Source organism: Lichenostomus cassidix, chromosome 6, assembly GCF_008360975.1.
Source record: "Lichenostomus cassidix isolate B80296 chromosome 6, HeHo_3.0, whole genome shotgun sequence".
Lineage (NCBI taxonomy): Eukaryota > Metazoa > Chordata > Aves > Passeriformes > Meliphagidae > Lichenostomus > Lichenostomus cassidix.
In genome coordinates this window covers 8,059,195-8,081,922 of record NC_139487.1, presented here as the reverse complement: position 1 = coordinate 8,081,922, position 22,728 = coordinate 8,059,195, and the positions used below count along the sequence as shown (strand labels likewise).

Here is a 22,728-nt window from a genome sequence, read left to right as displayed (position 1 = left end):
TTATATTGCAATAAAATTAAAATGTATTTAAGAAAGGTATTGCAGTACACTGAGAAATCAAACTTTCGCTTTGTGAATGCCAGCAACCAATGTGCAAAAAAAACAGAAATAGAAGTTTCTTCAACAGTTTGAGTCAAAAATTCCCCATAACCAATTCCAGGAGTAAACTGTTGAAAATTGGCAAGCATTATCAGACCACTTTTTTGATAGCAATACAATGACCCTTAGAACAAAGCCATTTCTAGATCTTCTAATTTGGCTGTGGGGGCCAGATAGTAATGGATAAACATTTTCATCAAGATACAGAAGCAAGTAATTTCTGGATTTTCTGGGTAACATACATGCACGTCATCAGAAAAGCATATTTGGATGTTCTGAATTTCAGGTGCCACTGCCAGTCATTTCTGGTGATTACAGTGTCTCCTCTCCTCTCCTCTCCTCTCCTCTCCTCTCCTCTCCTCTCCTCTCCTCACATCCACTACAATCTATACATTTCCAGTGTCTCTGCTGTCCATGGTGCTCCATTATGGATTTGGAAGACTTGCTGTCTTCTTGAAAAGAAGCGGCTAACAGATGGCACGAGAGGAACCATGGGATCCTGTCAGTTTGATTTCCAGGAGAAAACTTTGGCTATGCATCCAACCAGGAGCTACAGGCACAATCCCAGGAAGCAGGCAGGGGTCCCAGCAGCAGCGCGCAGACACACGGCAAGAGCTCCTCCATCACATCGAGCCGCTGACCTGCCTGGAAGCAAAAGGCTGTTTGTTACCATGCCTGTGTTTTGCGCCAATTATGAGGCAGTTACACTGAAAAATGTCCCTTTGATGTGAATCTCTTCAGGTAGTGAATGTTAAACACCACGCACCGCTGGGTAGGTGTGTGATTTTGCAGGATCGGAGCCTGCATCCAGGAGTAATTAGCAAGACTGCGCCAATCTTCAGTCCGTGTGCTGGACTGCTGGGCCTGATGCTACGGCTACACAGTGGGGTATCGTAATTAGCAGAGATGCAACACGCGGAATAATTGGGAGGATAAGGAAATGCCACTGAAGTTTATATAAGGGGAAAAATTTCCTTAGATCTAGACAATCTCGTGCCACCATGAAACTTTAGGCTCTTCTTTGGCGGGGGTGTGACGGAGCGCAGCTATTAAAAAGTGGTAATTTCGGTTTGGCTGTGATGTGGCCGTCATTACCCGGGGAGCGGGGAGGGCCGGGGGGCTGCAGCCGAGACCCTATGGCTGGGAGGCGAACGGGGACAGAGATGGGGACGGGGACAGGGACAAGGGTCAGGGCTGGGGATGGGGATGGGGATGGGGCTGGGCATGGGCACGGGGATGGCGTTGGTGATGAGGATGGGGACGCGCCAGGGGAGCCCGCCTCGGCCCGGCCCCGCCCCGGGGCACCGCCCGCCGCTTTCGCGTTAAGTTTCGCTTTAAGTTAAGTTTCGCTTTGGCTCCCGCCCCGCCGGACCAGCTCCAAGGCAAGCCCCGGGCCCTTCCCAGCCCTTCTCCTGCTGCTTGCCCCCCTCTCCCGTTCCCGTTCCCGTTCCCGGCCCCGCTTCCCGCCCCTCAGGATGCGCATTCCCCGCCGCGATCGCTTCCCCGGCTGCCCCGCGCTGTCCAGGCCCTGCCGGCCCGCGGCCTGCGAGCTCTGCTTCCTGCTTGCTGCTTGTTTGCCAAAGCCGAGGCTGGACCCAGCTTTGGAGCTGTTGCTGTTCTCAGGGAGTTCCCAAACCTCAACCAGAGCCCGTTTCCCCGGCCAGGTGGTGCAGCCATGGAGCCACTGGTGGCTCCTGAGCTGCTGCTGCCAGGTCTCCGGGGTGGTTTTCGATGTAAACGCGTGCTCTTGCGGGTAAATGGATGATAAGAGCAAATTTAATCGGCCTGTCCATGGGGAAGGGGCGGGAGTCACTGCTGATTTCCTGATGGAAATCTGGAGCCGGGGACAAGATGTTTTATTGCAGTGGAGGTCCTGCATTTGCCCTGCGCTTCTCCCCCGTGCTGAGCCATGCAGATCGCTGTGCTATCAGACTCCTTTCTTGTAGTTCCCCGACGGCTCAATGATCTAGATTAAATTAAAACCACCCAGAGAAGATACACAGGGCTTTTTCGCTTACACACATTTGACTGTGTATATGAAAATGAAAACACAGGAACTCTCCAGGTGTTTTAGTACTAGGTAGGATTGCAGATACATATAGTTGCCTTTGCTTTCATCCCAATATGCTTCTTTCAGGACCATGAAAAATTTTCTGGGAATTACTCATGGGATGTGGCAACACACTCAGGCACATGGTGTGATTCTCAGGACTACCCTGAGCAGGGCCAGGAGTTGGACTTTGATTATCCTAGTGGGTCCCTCCCAACTCAGAATAGTCTTTGATTCAGTTTTATGATTCTATTCTGTAATTCTGTGATCATTAACCGTAAAATTATTTTTCGTTTTACTCTAGTCTGGATTTTTGAGAGTGGTATGAGACAATTTCCTTTGGGTAACTGCCACAAGATAATAGAGATGACTGAACTTGTGTAATGCCATGTCAATTCAGGACCAGAAATCTGTAGCCACTCTTTCTTGAGGAACTATTATGCAATAAAACTGACTAAAAACTTCACATATGTCTTCTATAAACCACACCATAAACAGTCTGGTTTATAGAATTATTTCTAAACTGTGAGCTGTCACTGAGGAAAGCTTACATTCTTGTGCTTTTATTGGTAGATGTCGGAGGATCAGCATCTTTCTGCTGGAGAGGGAAGTGATGAAGATGGCTGTGATGCAGTGGATGCAAGGCCAGACAGAAGGAGCAGGTTCTCACTTTTTAGGACGTAAGTTACTACTTGCACTCCTGTTCTTCTTCTTGTATCAGCTGCCATGCTACTCTTTTAAGCATAGAATCATAAAAAGGCTTGATTTGATGTTCAGTTTACTATGTCTACAATGTTACAGATTGTCTGGATAGAAAGGTGGTTTATGCTGTACGAATTTAATGTATCTGCTCTGTACCTTAAAGCATTTCTTTATAGTATCTTCCTACAGGGGAACCTATAATATCTCCCATAAGTTTTATTTGGCAGCTAAGAGACCACAAAGTTCATTTAGCATCAATTACAGTCCCACATCTTAAACACTGACCTTTGGTGGATATGGGAATTGACTATGCCATTAATTATCTATTTTACTGCACTCAGCTCAGCTAATCTCCAGCATCACTGGAATCCCCTGCTGACTATCTTAAGTTAGTTTAAAGCCTGGATGTGCCATCTAGGTTGTAGCACAAAGAAGCCTCACCAAGTCTAGAGACGTAACCCCTTACAGAATACATTAAAAGCCTTTCATTTTAATGCATAGTAGTCTCACTGAAGCATAAGCTTACTGTCATTACATCAGTAGGAAGCCAGAACTATTTACTGCTTGTCTGTACTCCTGAAAACACTGGATAAATGTGACTGGAAATGCAAAAGATGAAAAATGAACATGCAAAGTTATAAATACTGTTGAGAATCAGCAAGTGGATACTTCACATTGGATTTATGGAGCTTTTGTAAGAGGTATTTAATACAAAGGCTAATGCATTTACAGAGAGGTTTTGGGGTTTTTTTACTATTGGACATTCACATTGAAGTGAACAGTGCAATTCAGAGAAAGTACATGGCTAATATACTTTTAATTTTTGCTGTTTAGTCTATGAGTTTAATAGGGGTAACAAATTTGCAAGGGAAGGGAAGATACTTTAGTCTTAGAAGATTTTTGATGTGTTGTTAAGCAAATTACTGTACTTTCTCTGTCTCATTTTATCATTCCTCAAATACGTTTAATGATGTGAATGTGTATTATTAATTTTAACAAATAGACAAATGTAACATTTGTCTCTAAATCTTGTCAAATATTTTTCAAAGGTGTCTTTTCAACTTTATAAAATGTGTGTTTTCATATTTGATTTGGTCTTCTTTATAGGAGGTGATGTGCTAATACTGTTATTAAGTTATGCAACTCAAAGTTAATAATTTCTGAAGAAAAGGCAATAATCAGCATTTCTATGACTTTTTTCTATAAGAAATTTTTCAAATAATTTGTCTATTCATCACTTTGAGGCATTCATCTTTTGGGAACTCCTTGAAGATGCAATTTGCAAGATTTTTCTTCAGAAGTAAAAAATTACTCAGATTAAATATGAGGTAATTGAGAAAATTCAACTTCAGTTTTGTAGAAAAAAAACATATTTGAGAAATCTAAAAGAGTTTCTTGAAGAAAATGGCGATTGCTTAAAGAGGAATAAGGTGCTTGGCAATTAAGGTCTTAAAAAAACAAGCATGGAGACAAGGTCTTTGTCTTAAAGAAACTAAGTCTTTGGCCTGAAGGAAGATGGGAGACAAATGTGAGAGGATAAAGGAGGATGGGATATGGTCAAAAATTATGATTGTAATGACAGAGAAAGTGAAATGATCATTCTTTGTGCCTCAAAGAAAATCTAGGAGACGTCCAATGAAAAGTTCCTGCAGTAGGTTTAAAACAAGTGTTAAGATGTAATTTTAACATAGCGCAGAATGTCACTGTGGAGCTTAAAGCCAGGGGACATGAGGATGTCAAGATTTTACATAAGTTAAGAAGAGTATTTAGATGTACGTGTGAAAGAAAGGTCCAGTGGGAATATTGATGTTAAGAACTTCGGTGCAGTTGTTCCTAAGTCAGGTCTCTGTGAGAATATATTCTGTATCCACTTTATTTTCTTCAGACTCAGTTCTGGTCAGTACCAGATACCAGGTTAGATGTACTTTTACTTGAACCACCATGACTCTGTTTCCTGTTTGCCAAAGTTTCATTTTGGCAATCCGAACTAATATCTCTGAAAGAAGAAGCCTAAAGCTTTAGAGTGACTACAGTTCTATTGTCCCTGTTTTTTTGGTTATATCAACCCAGTCTTTACCATCGATGGAGTACTTGTAGTGAAGTTCTTCTCTGTTGCTTAAATATGTAAGTTCAATAGGAAAACAAGTAACTCGTGATGTTAAATAAGCACATTAATTCTAATTTGAGAGAACAGAGCGGTGAAAAGCTAAATCCAAAGCTGTGCAGAAAGATCAGCTGTTTCCAGTAGGGTTCCATTTGCCACTCTCTGGCTGTGACTGGAGATTTATCTTGTAAGAGCATAACTAGAAGTAAATCAAAGTCTTACTCACTCCAGTATATTTCTCTCTGAGAAGTCTGTAAGGCTGCTTTGCCAAGGTTGCCACAAGGCTCAGAACAAACCAGGATGGGCAGATTCTTCTGAGGGCTCAGCAGTTGTGGGGAATTATCTTCTATGTATTTTCTTCTCTTTGGAAAAGTGCTAATGCTTAGTTAATGTTGGTGAGGAAAAACGGTAGGGTGGGAAAAAGAGTTGGAAGAAGTTTTGGATTAAATCTGCCAGCAGTGTTTGGCTCCGGGTTTTTCTAAGCCACTAGATGGCAGGAGGGTATTAATTTTGTGTACTGCAAAAAGGACAAAAACCGGGTCGTGTTGCAGTTGAGCAAAAAGTTATGTTTCAGAAAGCAAAAAGACCAGGATACAGTCGGGCAATGCAGTGCATAACGAAAGTTTAAAACATAGTTAAAGGAAGATTAAACTAAATATTTCAATTGTGTATTTTTTTTTTAATACTTGGCCACTAATAAAATTTTTCCCATATAAATTTTTCTTTTCTATGCTGTGTGTGCTCCTTTTACACTTTCAAGGCTTTAAATATAGCCTTGCTTCTCCACAGGATGATTTAATATCTTCATTTGGTATCTTTTGTATTTTATTGTGAACCTCCATTAGGGAGATTGATAGCAGCAAACACATTTTAGCTTCCAGGAAAGCTAATGTGACATGAAATGGAATAAAATTGCAGTTCCACTGTGTTAAATAGAGCTAAGATTTCTCTAAATCCTAATTAAAGTTGTTTGTTTGTTTTTTAAAGCTGCATACAAAAATTCCTAAGGCTTGCACTTGCACTGTCAAAAATCCTGACTGCTCATGGGCTTCAGTGAAGAAACATAATGCAGAAGAGGGTGATTGTTAGTAGTATCTAGGTACCAGTTTTATCCTAATTTAATTGTATGGAACCATTTGTCTTCTGGTTACTTTTATCTGCTCCAGCCCTACTGTCTAGTTTTACTGTCAATATTCCCCTTCTCTCTGGAAACAGAAAGCACAGTTTAAATATATGTTTAACAATTCTTACAAATACTTAGTTACAGTTGAAGGTATGTGATTCTCTAGTGCTCTTAAGACAGGCACATGAAATAAATTTTAAGAAAATTCCACTGAGGAATTTGAGGCTTTGTGGGGTACACAAGCATATAGTAACCAAGAGTATTTCAGCTAAGACTGCAAAACCAAAATATCTGTAAGATATTTATTTCTGTCAAGTCAAACCACTATAAAGTTTGAGATTTTCAATTAATTTGAAGGTTTCCTGGAAATGCCAGTGTGCATCTCACCTTCTGTAGTTCAATGGTTGTGATAGTTACATTGTTAATATACCTACCAGGTTTGTAAATTAGTATTTAGATGAAAAAGATTCATGGATCTATACCTTTCCTTATCATGTGTATAGTGTTTATTTGGGTTACAGGACATCAAAGTGGGGAAGTACAGATGTTACCAAAAGTTGTCTATTTCAGCTTCATGACCCTTGTCTCAGTATGGCCATATTCCTCAAAATAAATATCCTTCTCCTTCAAAGAATAAATGTTCATTTCTGAGATTCATCCTCAGCTGAACCTCAAGTTTGGAGTTGCAACAGGTGTGGAAAGTTGTCTTTGTTTCAGCTCTGTTTTTCTGTTGTTCCTCTGTCTTTTGGGGAGAGGTGGAATTTTCCACCACTTTTTCATCCACTTTTCACAGCATCACATTCATTCTGAGTTGGAAGGGACCCACAAGGATCATCGAGTTCAGCTCATAACTAGCCTGTATGGGGATTACCAACAGCTTATTTTTATATTGATTTGTGAAAGAAGCTGATTTTCAGGTAGAACTTTTTATTAATAATAGCTTCACAGTGATGCAGATGCATATGTTTTCCAGAGTTGTCCATTCTGTTACTGGTTTTTCAGTATCAGAATATTACAGGCCTTTCAAAGTAAATATTGCTAAGAAAAGTATCTCTTTTATCCCTATCTAGACTAAAAATAGCAAGCTACTTTAAAGCAAATAACAGCTGATGAATCATTATCTGAAGTTATGCTCTGGTCTGCAACTCACATGTCTGAGCTGACCTCTTGTTTCAGCTTCATGTTTCCTTTATGTCTCTAAGGAAGTCACTGTGTGCCTTAGTCTGTCCTGTAAATGGGTGATGATCTTTCCTTTTACTGTCACAGCTCCAAAATCTATCACAATATAATTTTAATTTTGTTTGGAGTTTGTTTGTTCTGCGTAGCACAAGGTAAATATCAATTGTTTATGTTCGCACCAAAGTGCCAAACAAAATTTCAGAAGTAATCTATAGTCTGGTAAAGTTCCTACAAAGTCAATAAATAGATTGCAACATGGAACAAAAGGGATATTTCATTTTTGTTACTCTTTTTGAAGTCAGAGGGGAGGATTTTGGGGTTTTTTTGTGTTTTTGTTAAAGCAATTTTTGTTAGATCTGGAACTCAACTTCTGGAGAACACTGCAGGAGTATTTAACAATGAGTGGAAACTGTCAGTGTTTGTACTTTCCCTTGGATGCTTACTGGATTTACCACGTAGGAAAAGCCCAAGTATCTTGAAATAGTGTCTAGTCTGTATTACAAGAACTCCTTAATTCACAGTCAATATTTGTTTCCAGTCTCCTTAGAGACTTTATATTATAAAGCACAGCAAACACTGGGTTATTTGCAGCAATCACAGTCAAGCATCCTAATTACTTTTTAGTGTAGTAGTTTATTTCCTTCATTACTGCAAACTCTGGGCTGTATCATACAGAATTTGGAGCACAGCTATTATGTATTGTCATGCTTAAGCTTTCAAAGCAATCCAAACAAATTTAAGCCGAATTTAGAGTAAACCAAAACTGTTTGAGATTAAATATCTAGGAAATAGTTCTGTTAATTAAAATACAGAGAGGTTTTGTAAACTCTGCATGCTAATTTGCATTATTTTGCTAGAAGCATTCATTGTGTAAATAATGGTGATAATGGTGGATCAGGTTTTGACAAGGAGGAAGGACGTATCACAAAGGGAAGTCTGCTGTCCCACCTCCATCTCAAAATCCATTTTCCTGTACTCTTCTATAGGAGCAGGGACAGAATGGGAGCGTGTTTTCCCTGTGTCAGCAAAGGTAGATCAGGCCTGCATGACCTCAGCTCGCAGGGTGATGGCTCTGGGGGTTTGAATAGCCCCAGAGAAAAGTCCAGCGTGACCCACTGCTGACACAGGCGAACACTGGGGCCTGAACACACAGAGCCTCCTGTTTCTCTCTGCAATGTAACCCTGAGCATGGTGGGCTCCTAGCTTTAGCACAGAAGATCAGACTTGCTCCTGAGGACAAGCTGAAGCTGTTTTCAGATGCAGTGTGGAGTACCATTTGATGATGAGCCAAGGTACTGTAGAATGTTATTCACCTCCTTCATTCTCTGCCACCTGTTTGGAAAAATCATGAGTTTATACTCTAAAACAGTTTACTTTCAATGGTTCTTGCAAGCTAATTGTGGCTCCACTGGCATTTTGCAATTGCTAATCCTTGCCAGAGTGTTCTCTGAGAATTAGTGTTTGGAGGGCTTGCTGTATTTTGAGTCGTTTTCCAAGCAATCCATATGTACCTGTTAATTTATCTTAGTACCTATAAAAGGTAAGAGAAACTTCATCTTTTTTTTGCATATAATTGTCTGTTGCCTATGTACATTATACTACCTAGGGTATGATAATGCAAGATTTCAGTTTCCAGAGCCCCCATGGAAGGTATGGATGTACAGGTTTTCTAGAAATGAGCAGAAAGCCTTTCAGCAAGCAAAATTGTTTATTTGTAAAAATTTACCTTTTGAATGTTATTTGGCTATTATGTTGCATACAATATTGTGAGGCCTGCATGGCAGATATCATGCAGCTGATTGGAAAGCTGAATCTCAAAGTGATGATTGAGAGTTTAGAACTCTGTTTTGCAGGCATTACACCACAAAATTGTCATGTGGGTTGTAAGTGATCCTTAAAATATTAAGTGTACAAAGGCTAGAACACTGCTACCTGTTTCTTTTTTGTTTGGTTGTTTGTTGTTTGTTTGGGTTTTTTGTTTTGGTTTGGTTTGGTTTTTTTGCTTCTGTGGGTTTTTAACTGTTGTGAAACATGGACAGTATTAGGCATAAGTCTGTTTTGAAATTTTTTATCATAAGGGCTTAGTCTTAATGCACTTGGTCTGCTTCATTTGTATATAATAAATTAAATCACAGTCATGGTTTTGACTTGAATTAGTTAAGGCCATCACTAACACATCATTGAAAGGAAAACATATTTAGGTGTAACTATCTGAACTCCGAAAGACATTTACAAAGTATGCCAGAAGTTGTAGTCTGAGGCTTGTTTTTCCAAACAGCTCAACTCCTTCATTACACAGTGAGTTTTCAGTTGTCTTGGATGGAGTTTCTAATTTTTCCAGGTTCATAGAGAAGATTCTCTCTCCTAATTGGAGATGGATCTGAAACTGAAATGGAAGATAAAAGCTACAAGAGTAGCTCAGGTTCTGAAAGATGTCTTATGATGTAGTCTTTAAAATGTATTTAGTTTAAATTGACATTAAATAGTTATATACAGGCATTAGTAGTTTTTTCTCTTCTGGGAAGCTAATGTGCAGTAATCAAAGATAGGAATTTGTTTCTGGACTGAGATCCATTGTAAACCTCCCAAGTGGACAGTAAGGATTCCTTTGTTTCGTGCATTTTCTTTCCAGGAGACATCTGTCAGTAAGCTAACCCACACACTCTGGACATAAGCATTGCACAGATGTACAAAATAGCGAATTTTAAAATTATTCTCTACTTTTGTGGACAGAGTCACAGAATCATGGAGTGGGTCATGTTGGAAGGGACCACAGTGGCTCATCTGGTCCAACCTCCCTGCTCCAGCAGGGTCATCACAGAGCACATGGCACAGGATTGCCACGGAGATTGGCTCAGTTGGTTAGAGGATGGGGCATCAGTTTCTGCACTACCATGCCCCTGGAAAGAAGCCATATGATCTGCAATTACTTTATGAAATAAGTTTGTTTAGGCTTTATTTTGTAATGGAAAAACTACAGCCAAGAGATACGGAGTAACTCCACCAAAGTTATTCAACAGCAGAAGCAAAATTCATTTTGGTTTGTTTAATACCTTTCATCAAGTTAATTGGGCAAAGCATAGCTAGCATATGGTCTTAATAAATATATTTTTTCTGTGTTGTACTCTTGGATGTGATATTAGAAAACTTAGGGAAATGCCAGGATTTCTTTAAATAAATTGAAGAGTTTTATTTTGCAGATTTTCTGTGAAATCTGTATCAGCACTGCTACATATATCATAACAAGAACAAAAGTATGATTTTCGTATGATACTGGTTTTTTGGGTGAATGAACTCAGTCCTATCTTGGAAAGAATTTTTTAATGATAGGCTTAGGTCCTTCCCACCTCTAGTATAATCTTGATAAGTTCAAGGAAATAAGCTCACTGTTTACCTAACTCCTTTCTTTCGAGACTGCTTCAGCAATATTTTCTGTTCAAAATTACTGTTTACAATTATTTGAAGGGCCTGGGACAGGGGTTTCCAAAGGAACAAGAGGTACTGTCACGGTAGCTTCCTAATTTCAGGTTCATTCAAGGAAAAGGCTTTGCCTCTGTTGACTTTTAAACTGTCTCTGTTTAGTCAGCTGATAGTCTGATTCCAAAAAACCCTCAAGAACTAACTGGCAGTTCAAAAAGAAACTGAAGGCTAATTAATTCTGTGGCCCTGTAATTGAGAACATTTGGAGTCATTATTTTACTGCCTGAGCAGTCCTGTTGCTCCCAGGAGGAAAGGGGAGTGTGTTCATCAGGGGCTGTGGTGTTCCAGGAAGTACATTGGCCGTTTCCCTTTATTCCACCCATTCCCAAAAAATTACTTTTAAAGTTTAGGCATTTCAGCAGACCAATATATAAATATTCAAGGGCAGAACTGACTTTACATGTCATTGACAAGTATGCACTTCAGACTTCAGTATTATCAGTGTGGCACATTTCACTGTCATTTTAAATTTCTTCAATAGATGAACAAGGATCATGAGAGGGAACAGAAATCTAGGACCCCTGGGTTTTGTGTGTGTGATATTGTGTTGTTTATGTTTGCTATTCTAAATTGCAGCTGTCGGTTTTCACGCCTTTTGTGTAAGGCATCTGCTTGCCGTGGTAAGCAATATAAGTTAAATAATGTTTAGATGCTTTTTGGGGAACTTTTAAGTGCAGTTTTGTAGGACCACTTTTCTTCTCTCTGCTAAATGAAGACTTTCTATTATTGTTGGAAAATATCCTGGCTTTAACATTAGACTTTTTTGCAGTTTTCTTTTGACATCTAGGTGGAATATGTTTTAAAATAATCTACGGACTGCTTATTTTGTTGGTGCTCATCTATCAAAGTCAGCAGTTGTTTGCTAATATTTGCTAATAGGGAAATTGAAAGTATGCAATGCTTACTTGAACTTCCTCCTATGCAATTAGTATTGCCTCTTTTTTCTCAGGAGACTTCTGTTTCAACTGTTAAAGTTTTTTTTAGTTTCTCTATTGGCACATAATTTGCAAGCCTGAGTATGCACCTTCAAATGCACTGTAATGCAGTTTTAATATTTGGTCTAGACCTTGTGGTTAAGTCTTCATCCCATATAATTTATGCTTTCTGATTTTTAACAGTAAGGGAATATTCATTTTTATAAAAGACAATTCAAGTAGCGACATATTCTTCCTGTCCAGGAGTGTTGCTGCTCTGCCAACCTGATGCAATATTAATGGAAAAAAGGCAACAGGATTATCAATTATTTGCATGAAGCTCTAAATCTGTGTGACACTACTGAAACAGATCTGACAAAAAACAAAGAGTCTGGCTTGGAGAACTTCAGATCTAAAAAGCTCTAGTCAGGTTTAACAAATGTCTTTTGCTTGTTATTGCCAATAGGTTTCAAGATTAAAAAAATTCCAAAGTGGGGAGAGTATACAGTAATTAGAGGTGTACTAAATGCACTGAAATTAGACTGGATAAAAGTATTAAAGCTGGATAAAAATATTAAAAATATTAAAGCTGGTAGTTTGAAGAAAAGGTTGTGCAGAAGTAAGAGGTATTAATGCATAATCATCAGAAAGCATCAGACACAAGAATTACGGAGACCACATCAAAGCACTAATTATTGAGGCTAAGATAGAAACATAGAAAAAAAAAATTGAACATTGTTTTGTCTAATTTATAAATTCAGTTTCCTGTTCAATTTTTTTGGAAGAATAACTCTGAATTGGTCTCCAGCACACTCATTTTTACTACGCATAGCTTTGTGATGCCTTGTGAATTCAATCACAGTCTTTGCATTTTCATTGTGTTCTGTCGATCCTTTTGCTATCTTTTTAAATAAATAAGTCAACTCCAGGATTTTTCCCCAGGAGAGCAAACAGCACTTGTGATGTGCAGTAGTCACAAACAATTTATACTGTGCATGCAACAAGGGAAGGAGTGGGGTTTTTTAGACAGAAAGAGCAACACAGAGCCACAGAAACTGCATAAAAATAAATCAGTGATGTGGGCTACGTAAGTTTCTTTAGAAGCCTTAGAACTAATGCATTGTCCCATGCACTTACTCCACAATATTGTAACTAAATGGGGAACTTATTCAAATGAAGCCTGTAAAGAGGTCCTCAAATGTAAAAGTCCCAAGGGAAACATCTCAGTTGTTTGTAATAGAATAAAGAGCATTGCAGTTTTAAGACTCCTTGCATCCCACAGCAATTAAGTGCATGAAAATTCTGATGAGTATTGATAGATTACCTGAGAATATTTGTGCTGTGGACTTGCTTGCTCCCTTAAATTGAATGGTATCAGAATTGTAAAATTCTTTTTTAATCTGCTTACATTTTTCAGTACAGCAACAAAAGGCCCTACCTTTCCTGGGAGAAAAGGGGACTATAGCTTGTTTTTAAAACCTGGATATCTCTCTGTAATGCCATTTTTAGACTTCATTTTTAACAACTCTCCCTGGAAAAGAACAGTCACTTAAATAGCCAGGCAAAGGATTAGATTAATTTTAGATGAATAAAGACAACACTTAAGGAAGCCTTAGTCCTGCACATGGATTCTTAATATGTTGGTATGCCATACAAATATATGGTAGCAAAAGGAATTGAGGAAGGTGCCAGTAGGAAGGAAGGCAAAGGAGAGAAAATCTCAGCTGCTGAGAGCCACTGCTTTATTTTTTCTAAATAATCTTTAGGTATAGTTAAATGTTGCCAGTGATATTTTTATCCTTCAATCTTGAATCATATTGAAGCAATAATTTACTCAAAGTATAAAAGAAGATTTATTGTGATAAGTAGCAGTCCTTCAGATGATCAAGTTCACAACTCATGCAAGTGATCTATCTCCATTGAATCTGACAGAATTTTAGCCACTCATGCTGATGAAAAAATGTACTATTACTATTTAAAAGTTCAGTAACAAAATGATAAATGGCATGGATAGCTTTAGTTTTTAATTTGAAAAGTGAGAAGTTGATAATAATTTCCACAGGGTTGATACAGACTGAGTCTAGACATGATGAAATCACATTCCCAAATATGCTGTTGTCAAGCCTGAGGTCTGGATTTAGAGATACAATGAGGGTGAAAATGTGCAAAGTATATGAGAGTGCCAGAGTGGAGTTTCGGTTTTGCTCAACTCTTGGCCAAATGGAGAGAACATGAAATATGTGACAGCACTACTGGGAAGAATATTTCTGTGTAAGGGAAGGATCAGTGACCACTAATGGAGTGAGGAGTAATGGCACAGTTGTAATTAAGACTTGAAGAATGAGTAAACAGTCATGTAATTCAACTTTCTATTTAGTCCAAGCAAGTCTGAATTCCAGAAGAGGGAAATTAAAGACCCTAGATGTCAGAGAAGCAGAGTGAAATAAAGCAGAGGGCACATAGTTCAAAATATTTTATAACAGCATATAACTAACCTGTAGAAACCCTTCTGGAAAGTAGAGTGATTAGAAAGCTTAGTAAGATCAGCAGTAAACATTTATATTAACAGGTATTTAGTTCAAGGTTTAGAAAACAAAGATTTAGGCTTTCAACCATAAGCCAGCCTGACACTGATAGGGCGTTTCCATTAAAGACTGATTATTACATATTTATAACTTTATTAGTTATCATTACAAGGTCTGATTTAGCTTGTTGAAGCTGCAGAGTTGGACATTATGCTGTCAGTTTAGTCCAGTCAGGCAATTCCCATATTGTGCTATGTTGGCACAGGAACCAGAATCTTCAAAAAAGAATTTCTGTCCGGACTGCAGGCCCAGGCTAAGTATAATCCACAACCTTTGCTTCCTTATTCATTCAATTTGGACTGATGCCAACAGATTTCTGGAACTTTTTATTGTCTGCCAGTAAAGAAGTGATAGGCGTAACTATGCTGTGTTTTTTTAGTGTCTCATTAAACCTGTTCAGCTTGGGAGGAATCATTAGAATAAAACCATTGTATCCTCTGTAAAGGAATGGGGAAATGTGCTGCCAAGGCTCATCTGTGATATTTGCCATTGACTGGCATAGAGCTGCTTTTGAGAATTCCAGTGGCAGGAATTACATCCCTTAAACTCACGAGTCTTTCTGCATGAATGAGTGCAAACTGTTGAACTTGGGAATGAAGTGGTTTCAGAGAAGTCTCATGGCCATGTTGTTGTGCCACTTAACCCCTGCTGCTATTTTCAGTGAGGCTTTTTGTGGGGAAATGTGGCTGCCTGATTTCTGGGCTAGAGTTAAATCACTGCCAGCATTTTAGGAGAGCAGACAGTGCAAACATGATATTGCTCAAATGGGTCATCCTGAGTGTTCACAGCTGTTCATGGGTTGGACATAAGCAGAAATGTGTGCACAAACCCCTTGAAAATATCCTATTGTCTGTTGGTAATATAGCTGTTTCAGGAAATCACTGAAGCCAGATAAATCTGTAGAAACTTGAATCTGTGGGCTGAGGAAATGCCTCTTCATGGACCTGAGTGGTTCTTTGTTGTTCTGAAATTTCTTTTTCTCTCTTTGGCAAAGAGCTTTCTGGTGATGGAGGACCAGTGGGGATTTTAGGTTTTAAACAAGGATCCAAGATCTCTTTGAAAGTCAAATGTAATATTAACATCACACAGCTCTGAATAATTCTGAATAAAAATGGCTAAAATATTTTCTAGAGGCAAAGCATATTTAATTATTGCTTCCAGAGCCCTCAAGAAGCATATGCAAGAAGAATACCAATACTTGCAATTTGTCAGAAAAAAAAAACCAACTGTGTTTCCAGAGTATCAGACAAAATCCTCGAGTAGATGTGATTCAATATCTTGTTTTTCTGGTCTCTAGGGAAGTCTAAAAGAGGGCATGGTATTCAGGTGGTCACATGTAAAAAGAGTATCATGAAAGCCTGCCAGGTGCAGCTGTTTACTTTGGCCCTTTATAATAGAGCATGAAAACTCTCAAAGATAAGAAGAAGCTGTTTTAAAATTGAATTGCAGTAGCATTTATACATGATGACTCATTTAAAGAAGGTTTATTATAATTTCCAATTACTCTTGTCCTTTAGTAATAAAAAAGAGGACACTTAAAGCTAAAAGACAACCATTGTTAAATCAGGCAGGTAAGAAAATAGATTTCCTAAACAACATTTAATCAATTCATAGCAATCTCATGTCTGAAGGCTATTATTGAAGCAAATAGCTAAATAATTCTTTAGGAAGATGTCAGAATGAGAATAGTGAAAGTACTTAAATTAATTGAGATAATAGGCAAAACCTAATTTTGTTATAACCAAAGTGTATTATACAGTTCTTTGTGATGTGAAGGTAGCTTATGTTTTCCTCTCACACATCAGCAATAAATACCATTGGAAGGTGGAGGCTGGAACAAATAAGAGAGGTGTGAGTAGCTTCTTCTGCCCTTTCCTGATTATTGCTTCCAGCTGGGCTGCCTCCAAAGCTTGTTCATAATTCTGAGATTGAATGAGACTCTATAGGCTCTCCCTGGCTTCAGTTCTGCTTCAGAAAATTCTTACCAACACCTGAAGCCACCTGCTTGGACCAAAAGTCCACCTGTAAAAGCAAGTGCTGCTGAGTTCCTCATGCTTACACATCAGGTGTGCATGCTGACTGTAACTGATTTGGTGTTAATACTTCATTTAGATTAAATCTGTGAGTTATGTCTGTGATATCTCTTTGCATTTCTTTCTAATCCAGTCGGCAACTCCTGCACATAGTAAAAAGATGAGTACACAGTCATATAACCAGAGAATATTTATTAATGTAAATGTTAATAAAATTTTATTAGCATTATGATGATTAAAATAATTATCATTAATATAATGGTTTGGGTTGTTTTTTCTTAGGTTTTATTTGAAGTGAAGTTCAGGTATGAATGATTACATTTAAATGTGCTTAGGCTTTTGCATAGGATCAGACTGCTGTTTGACTGACCAAATTAACATGACTTGTTCACAACTATAACCTTTATCAGTAGAAACTAGCTACTGCTTAGTCTAAATCTTCCCAGAATTTAGGGATAATGGTGATTCAGGAAACAAATCTCATCACACAATTGGGTAAACTTCATATCTCATGTTCCTGGAATAGTTATTAAGGGAAATCTGTCTGTTCTTTCATTAATTACTTACAGTAAAAGTGAAATACGTCCAGAATCAGTTTGCAAAAGGTTACTGCCAGCCTGACTTCATTTAGGCCATTTGTTTTATCTCTGGGTCAGGATCTGTGTGTCCTACTGTTGGCTGCAGTTCACTCCACAGTTATTTTACCTCATCAGAATCCAACCGCACTCAATAATCACTTCATGGAAATCACAAGATCTTTATGCCTCAATCCAAAATGTGAAGGAAGAAAACAAACATGAGAGAAGGAAAAACGTTGGGCAGGGCTACACGGATGGTTGGAATCGCGATAAATAGGCCGTGCATGTGACTGGTCACTAACAATAATTTCATTTGGTTCACCTAGAAAAAAGAAGAATGGAGAAGAAGAACAGCCAAAGCCCTCTCTCAGTAATCAATACCGAATTGTTACACCCACATTCCAGTATAATATGGATTACAAGAAAGTTGGCAAATGTATTATTATAAACAACAAAAATTTTGAAGACAAAACAGGTAATGTTCTTCCTTTGATGATACACATTACAGACCATAGAATTTTTATACTTTCTTTAATGAATACGCATTTTATTTTTAGGAATGGAATTTTAATGAATGTTCTCATGCTTTTTGATAAATAGTTGTTCCTAAAACTTTTCCTGTTCTCTAGTACTTAAGTTAGAACGGCTCTTTTCCACATCTTTTCAGTATGTGTGTCAAAGACCATGTCTCCTTGCTGTACCAACTTCAAACTAAACCTTTGTTCCTGAGTTTAAAACCACGTTGTTAAAATTTGAACTTTGGCATCTGCAACCCATGTTATAAATTCTCTGTCCCTGAGCCACAGCTATGAGCTACAAAAGCTAATAGCTGTAGCTGTGCTCAGTTCACACTCCTGCATTTGACTTTTCAGACCACATACAGTTTCAAAGCAGACACATACTTGTGTTATAATCAACTTTTTAGGATTTTTTCCCATACACTTGGCAAACACATTAAGTTGTTTTCCCCAAAGATTGTGTATCAGTTCCTTTTACTGGGTATAATAGGGACACTTTTCAACAGGTTTGCCATAGGGTGCTTTGTGCCTGTTTGCACTGCACAACCAAAAGGAGATGAATCATCCTTAGAGGTCCTATGTTGAAAGGTGCTGGAGGCATGCCAGCATTTTTCAGGGTAAGATCCGTGTTAACACTGAACATTGCATTATTTTTAAAATCTCAGAATTTGTTCTCAGTGCTGCTAGAGGATTGTTTTAAAAACATGCCTCCGAGACATTGTTCAAGTTTATCAATTACAACTTTCAAAATTTACCTTTGAACACGTGAATCATTTTGAGTTGTGTAATGTGCAGTCAGCCACGTTCTTTGTTTCCTGGCAGGAATGGGCACACGCAATGGCACCGATAAAGATGCTGGAGATCTCGCCAAGAGTTTTAAAAACTTAGGGTTTGAGGTTCATACATACAATGACCGAAGCCGTGATGATATGGAGAAATTACTGAAGCAAGGTAAAAGTTTGGAATCATACAATAATTTAGAATGGAACAGACCTCTGGAAGTCACTGAATTTGCTCTCTGCTCAAATCAGGTTAAAGTAGAGCAGATTGCTTAGGCCCTACACATACAGTTTTCTGTATGGAAGGATTTGGTTTCTGAATGGACTGGGCTTAATTCCCCACCTCATCCCCCAGCCTCAATTCAGAAATGCTCAGTGTTCTTGTGAAGCACTTTTCCTCTGTATTAGGTGGAGAGCCTGTCATATTAGATAAGGAGTTCAGCCTGTTGATTCCAGTGGGCTGAACTCAGGGTCAAGTGAAGGATTCATCCACATACTCAAGGTACTCATCACATTGTAAAAAGTGATCTACTCCTCCTTATGCCTGGCAGTAGAGGCCCAGTGTATATGTAGCCTCAGAAAAATGTGTTTGCTAAATATAATTTCCATTTTAAATGTTACTTCCTTCTGACTAAGTATTTCCCTTGTAGCTGCCGAGGAGAACCACAGTGATGCAGCTTGTTTTGCCTGCATTCTCCTGAGCCACGGGGAAGAAGGACTCATCTATGGCACAGATGGACCCATGGCTATCAAGAGTCTGACTGCACTGTTCAGAGGAGACAAGTGTAAAAGCCTTATAGGCAAACCCAAACTGTTTTTCATTCAGGTAATAGCCCTAAGGTAAATACAGTATCCTACTGCTGCAGTGGGGAAAACATGCTCTGTTGGTTGTCTGCTCTAGAGAAAATGTGTAGTTTGACTTACTGAATGTTGCTGGAGGTTTACTGAAAAACTGCATTGAGAGAATTTGTCTAAAGGTAAAATATTTGTTTTTAAAAGATAATTTATATACAAGATTCACAGATGTTAAGAATATTATAACTAATTTTGTCCATGGATTCTTTGGTAATATATGAACTTCAGAGCTAAAGATAAACTCCCTTTTGTGCAGACAGAGCCAAGGACAGTACATGATTTTCAGTAGGAATAATATTATCCAGGTCTCTTTGAATTAAGGCTGCCTCTACAAATTATTGCATCCTGCTAAAACAAACATTTTCCTTTTCCTCAGTAGCCCAAAAATTCATATTGCATTTTTAAATTAGCATATAATTAATTGCATATTAGTTAAACTTTTAAAGACAGCTGATACAAATGGTATTAACTGTCATACCATGGTTCTGAATTCTCTTTTGTACATAATACATAGTATTATTTACATATGAGCGTTGCAGCAGATGTGGTTTTCCCTAGGCTGTCCCATCAATTAATCCTCATCCTCAAAGTGAAAAACTCTGTCTGTTTTAGACTTCAAACTACTAAAGTGATGCTTCTTCTAATTATACTTTTGAAATGGCTACTTCATAGACTTTAAAATTTTCTTAATAAAGACAACCAGCCCTGTTATATAAGCCAGTCAGACTTGTTCTTTTGCAAGAGCTGTCAGTCAAAGCTACTGATCAAGGGCTGAAAATTACCCACCCAGATTGTTGTCCCAGTGTGCCCTTTAGCTACACCCATGATTGAAAGAAAATTAAGAATCAAAGAGATACATGGAAAAATATTAAAAATGCAATATACTTTTAATAGGTGGTCAAACACTAGAACAGGTTGCCCACACTGTAGAGTCTCTACCTGTGGAGTCCACTGTAAAGAAATTGTCCAGAAGTCACGCTGCACAAAGCTTTATGGAATAATTGAGGGTTGAGAATGACTCTAGACTAATAAAATTAAGCATGGTTAGAATAAACTAACTCTGATATGGCACCTGTTGACAAAAAACTGAGATGCACAACCTCAATACCTTTACCTCTCTTTACTTACAGGATGTATATTTTAAAAAGGGTAAGCTAGTAACTTTACCACTGAACAATTAGATATCCCCCAGAATTGCATCTCTGCTTCTAATGCATGCAAATTACTGGTTAGAATTGATCCATTAAAAATGTTGGTGAATACTGATTGTTATAGTACTTCGTTTTTCCTTACTGGACAAATTCTATTTATCTTCTCTGCTTTCAGGCCTGCAGAGGCTCTGAATTTGATGAAGGTATACAAACTGACTCTGGACCTGCCAATGACTCTCTGGAAACAGATGCCAACCCGAGATACAAAATCCCAGTAGAAGCAGATTTTCTGTTTGCATATTCCACAGTGCCAGGTAAAGAAAAGGAGATCGGGGTGGGGCTAGAAGCCTGAAAACTCACCGTCCATATTGACTGGACTGTAGTTGGACCTTCATGGATGATATATTGTACATTGGGTATCCACACATTCTACACTGGCTGTTAAGGAAAATGGAGATTACAGACAGCAAAGGCAGTAGTATTTTTTGGGAATCCTGCCCTTCCATGTCTCAGGATACTGAGTATGTGATGAAGGCAGGAAGAGGAACACTTACAGCACAAAATTTACGCTCAGAGGTGAAACTGGTGAAATATTACTTCTTGCAGTTTCCCAAATGCCAAAATGTAGAATAGTACTTGAATAATGTGCAGTGTGGAGAGTTAATACACATTATTCTCAACCCTAATGAGGTAGGATGTGACTTAAGAGTTAAGCCTTCTGTGTGTGCACTGTTAATCTTTGCCCAGAATCTTTCACACAAAAGAGCAAAATTAACCCCACATACTTTCTTCCTTGTCTCTCCTGTCAGGTTATTACTCCTGGAGAAATCCTGGAAGAGGCTCCTGGTTTGTGCAGTCCTTGTGCTCTGTGCTAAATGAGCATGGAAAGCAGCTGGAAATCATGCAGATCCTCACAAGAGTCAACTATGTGGTGGCAACCAATTTCGAGTCCCAGTCTGACGATCCGCGCTTCAGCGAGAAGAAGCAGATTCCCTGTGTGGTCTCCATGCTCACTAAGGAACTTTACTTCTGAAAGTGTAATGCAGCCAGTGGTGAGAGGTCAGGCTATGGTTTTGGGTGGAGATGTGATTAGAAACAGGAGTAACATATTTTTAACAACAGAAATGTGATAACACTTGATTTTTATATTGTATAAGCTGGGGTATCTGATGGATGGACAATACCCAATGTTTTAAGGAAGTAAATGCTGTGGGCCAGCCTGACAGCTATTACTAATTATTGTATCTTGGTTTCCTTTAGTGTGGCTGTCATGATTTATGGCTACTGAAGGTGTTATGAGTCAGCTACCTGACCCGTAAAGGTTTTTTCACAGAAAGCAGATTGTAAATGAAGAATAAAACCAAAAAATCTTGAAACTCCTTCTCTTTTACTGCTAGCTCATGGAACCATAACCTCCTTGGAAGTTTACAAAAACCATCATATTATGGCTATGTCCTGTGATAAAACAGTTTGTAGCTATTTGAAAGGGTGTTTCTCAGTCTGATATATTCATTTCCTTTTAATGAGCATTATTAATGAAGGCTAATGGTTGCTCTGTGCTTAGTCTGAAAGTCAGTTTACTTAATCATCATTCTAGCATAAGATGAATGTATAAAAAAATCAGTATTTTTAGATTATTTACCTGAACAGTATGGAAATGTAACAAATAGGACAATCAAAATTAAAATCTTTGTAAAAGATTGGCAAATTTTACTTGGATGATACCATATTAAAGTGCTATTATAAAGGTATTTTGCGTTGCAAATGACAATTGACGGATAGAACAACCTGAAACAGTGGTATTCCAGTTCTTTTGCTTGCAGAAATAAAAATGTGTGCTTGTTGATTCAGAACTTTTGAACCATCAGAAAATTAATGACAAGGCCTTATTATAAAACAATAAAATTTCATGTTGGAAAGATAGAATTACATGTTCCAGTAACAAATGTATGTTTAGATTTAACTTCTATTTATGAGGAATTTTGCCAAAACTGGAAATGCTTACTTGAATCAGAAACCAGAAGTGCCTTCTTAGTTACTGTATAGTCTTGATTTTGTGTTTTAGAGTTATGTTGGTGATGTTTATATTTCTACTTTTTATATTCACTTTAGTTGTAGCTAGCTCAATAAAGGGAGTTTAATGATTTGGTTAAACTGATGAAGGATTAGTTGTTCACCCTTTTCCCAGTTAATGTATTCCATACTCTTTTGCAATCTTCTAAGAAAATAAGAGAATGCTATGAAAGCCAAGTTACCAAATTGTTAAGTTTATTTTCTTACAAATACTGTGACATAGTGAAACATATATTTTTTTCATAAGTCAAATTTACAGTTGTTTGAATTAAATAAATGGTTGTTTTATGGACATATTGAACATGACATCAATAAAGACCTTTTTTTTTTAAATTTCCTTTGTATATCTGCATGGTTGTCACTCCATCTGGTGAAGTAAAAACCAACCAAAATATATCCCTTTCTATTTAAAGAATGCAGTTGGTCTCTGGTATGTTTTCAAGAGCAGATTTACAGTGTCTGTGGAAAGGTAGATTAGAAAAGTAATTTGGCATTGGGTGACTTG

At 38.1% G+C, this 22,728-nt stretch overlaps 1 protein-coding gene and 1 long non-coding RNA gene across 2 annotated transcripts; one reads left to right on the top strand and one right to left on the bottom strand.

The window, feature by feature from the left end:
* LOC146435150 (uncharacterized) lies at positions 1 to 1,957 on the bottom strand. The gene is made up of 2 exons (XR_014853156.1): positions 1,736 to 1,957; positions 1 to 744 (listed from the first exon to the last, which is right to left on the bottom strand). It is a non-coding gene; the product is annotated as an uncharacterized LOC146435150 (long non-coding RNA).
* On the top strand, positions 1,348 to 22,553 carry CASP7 (caspase 7). The gene is made up of 7 exons (XM_085064829.1): positions 1,348 to 1,481; positions 2,723 to 2,829; positions 17,174 to 17,322; positions 18,188 to 18,316; positions 18,795 to 18,970; positions 20,326 to 20,464; positions 20,960 to 22,553. Exons 2-7 carry the CDS (start codon positions 2,723 to 2,725, stop codon positions 21,181 to 21,183), a joined length of 924 nt encoding a protein of 307 aa, XP_084920955.1. The 5' UTR covers positions 1,348 to 1,481; the 3' UTR covers positions 21,184 to 22,553.
* The last annotated feature ends 175 nt before the right edge of the window (positions 22,554 to 22,728 follow it).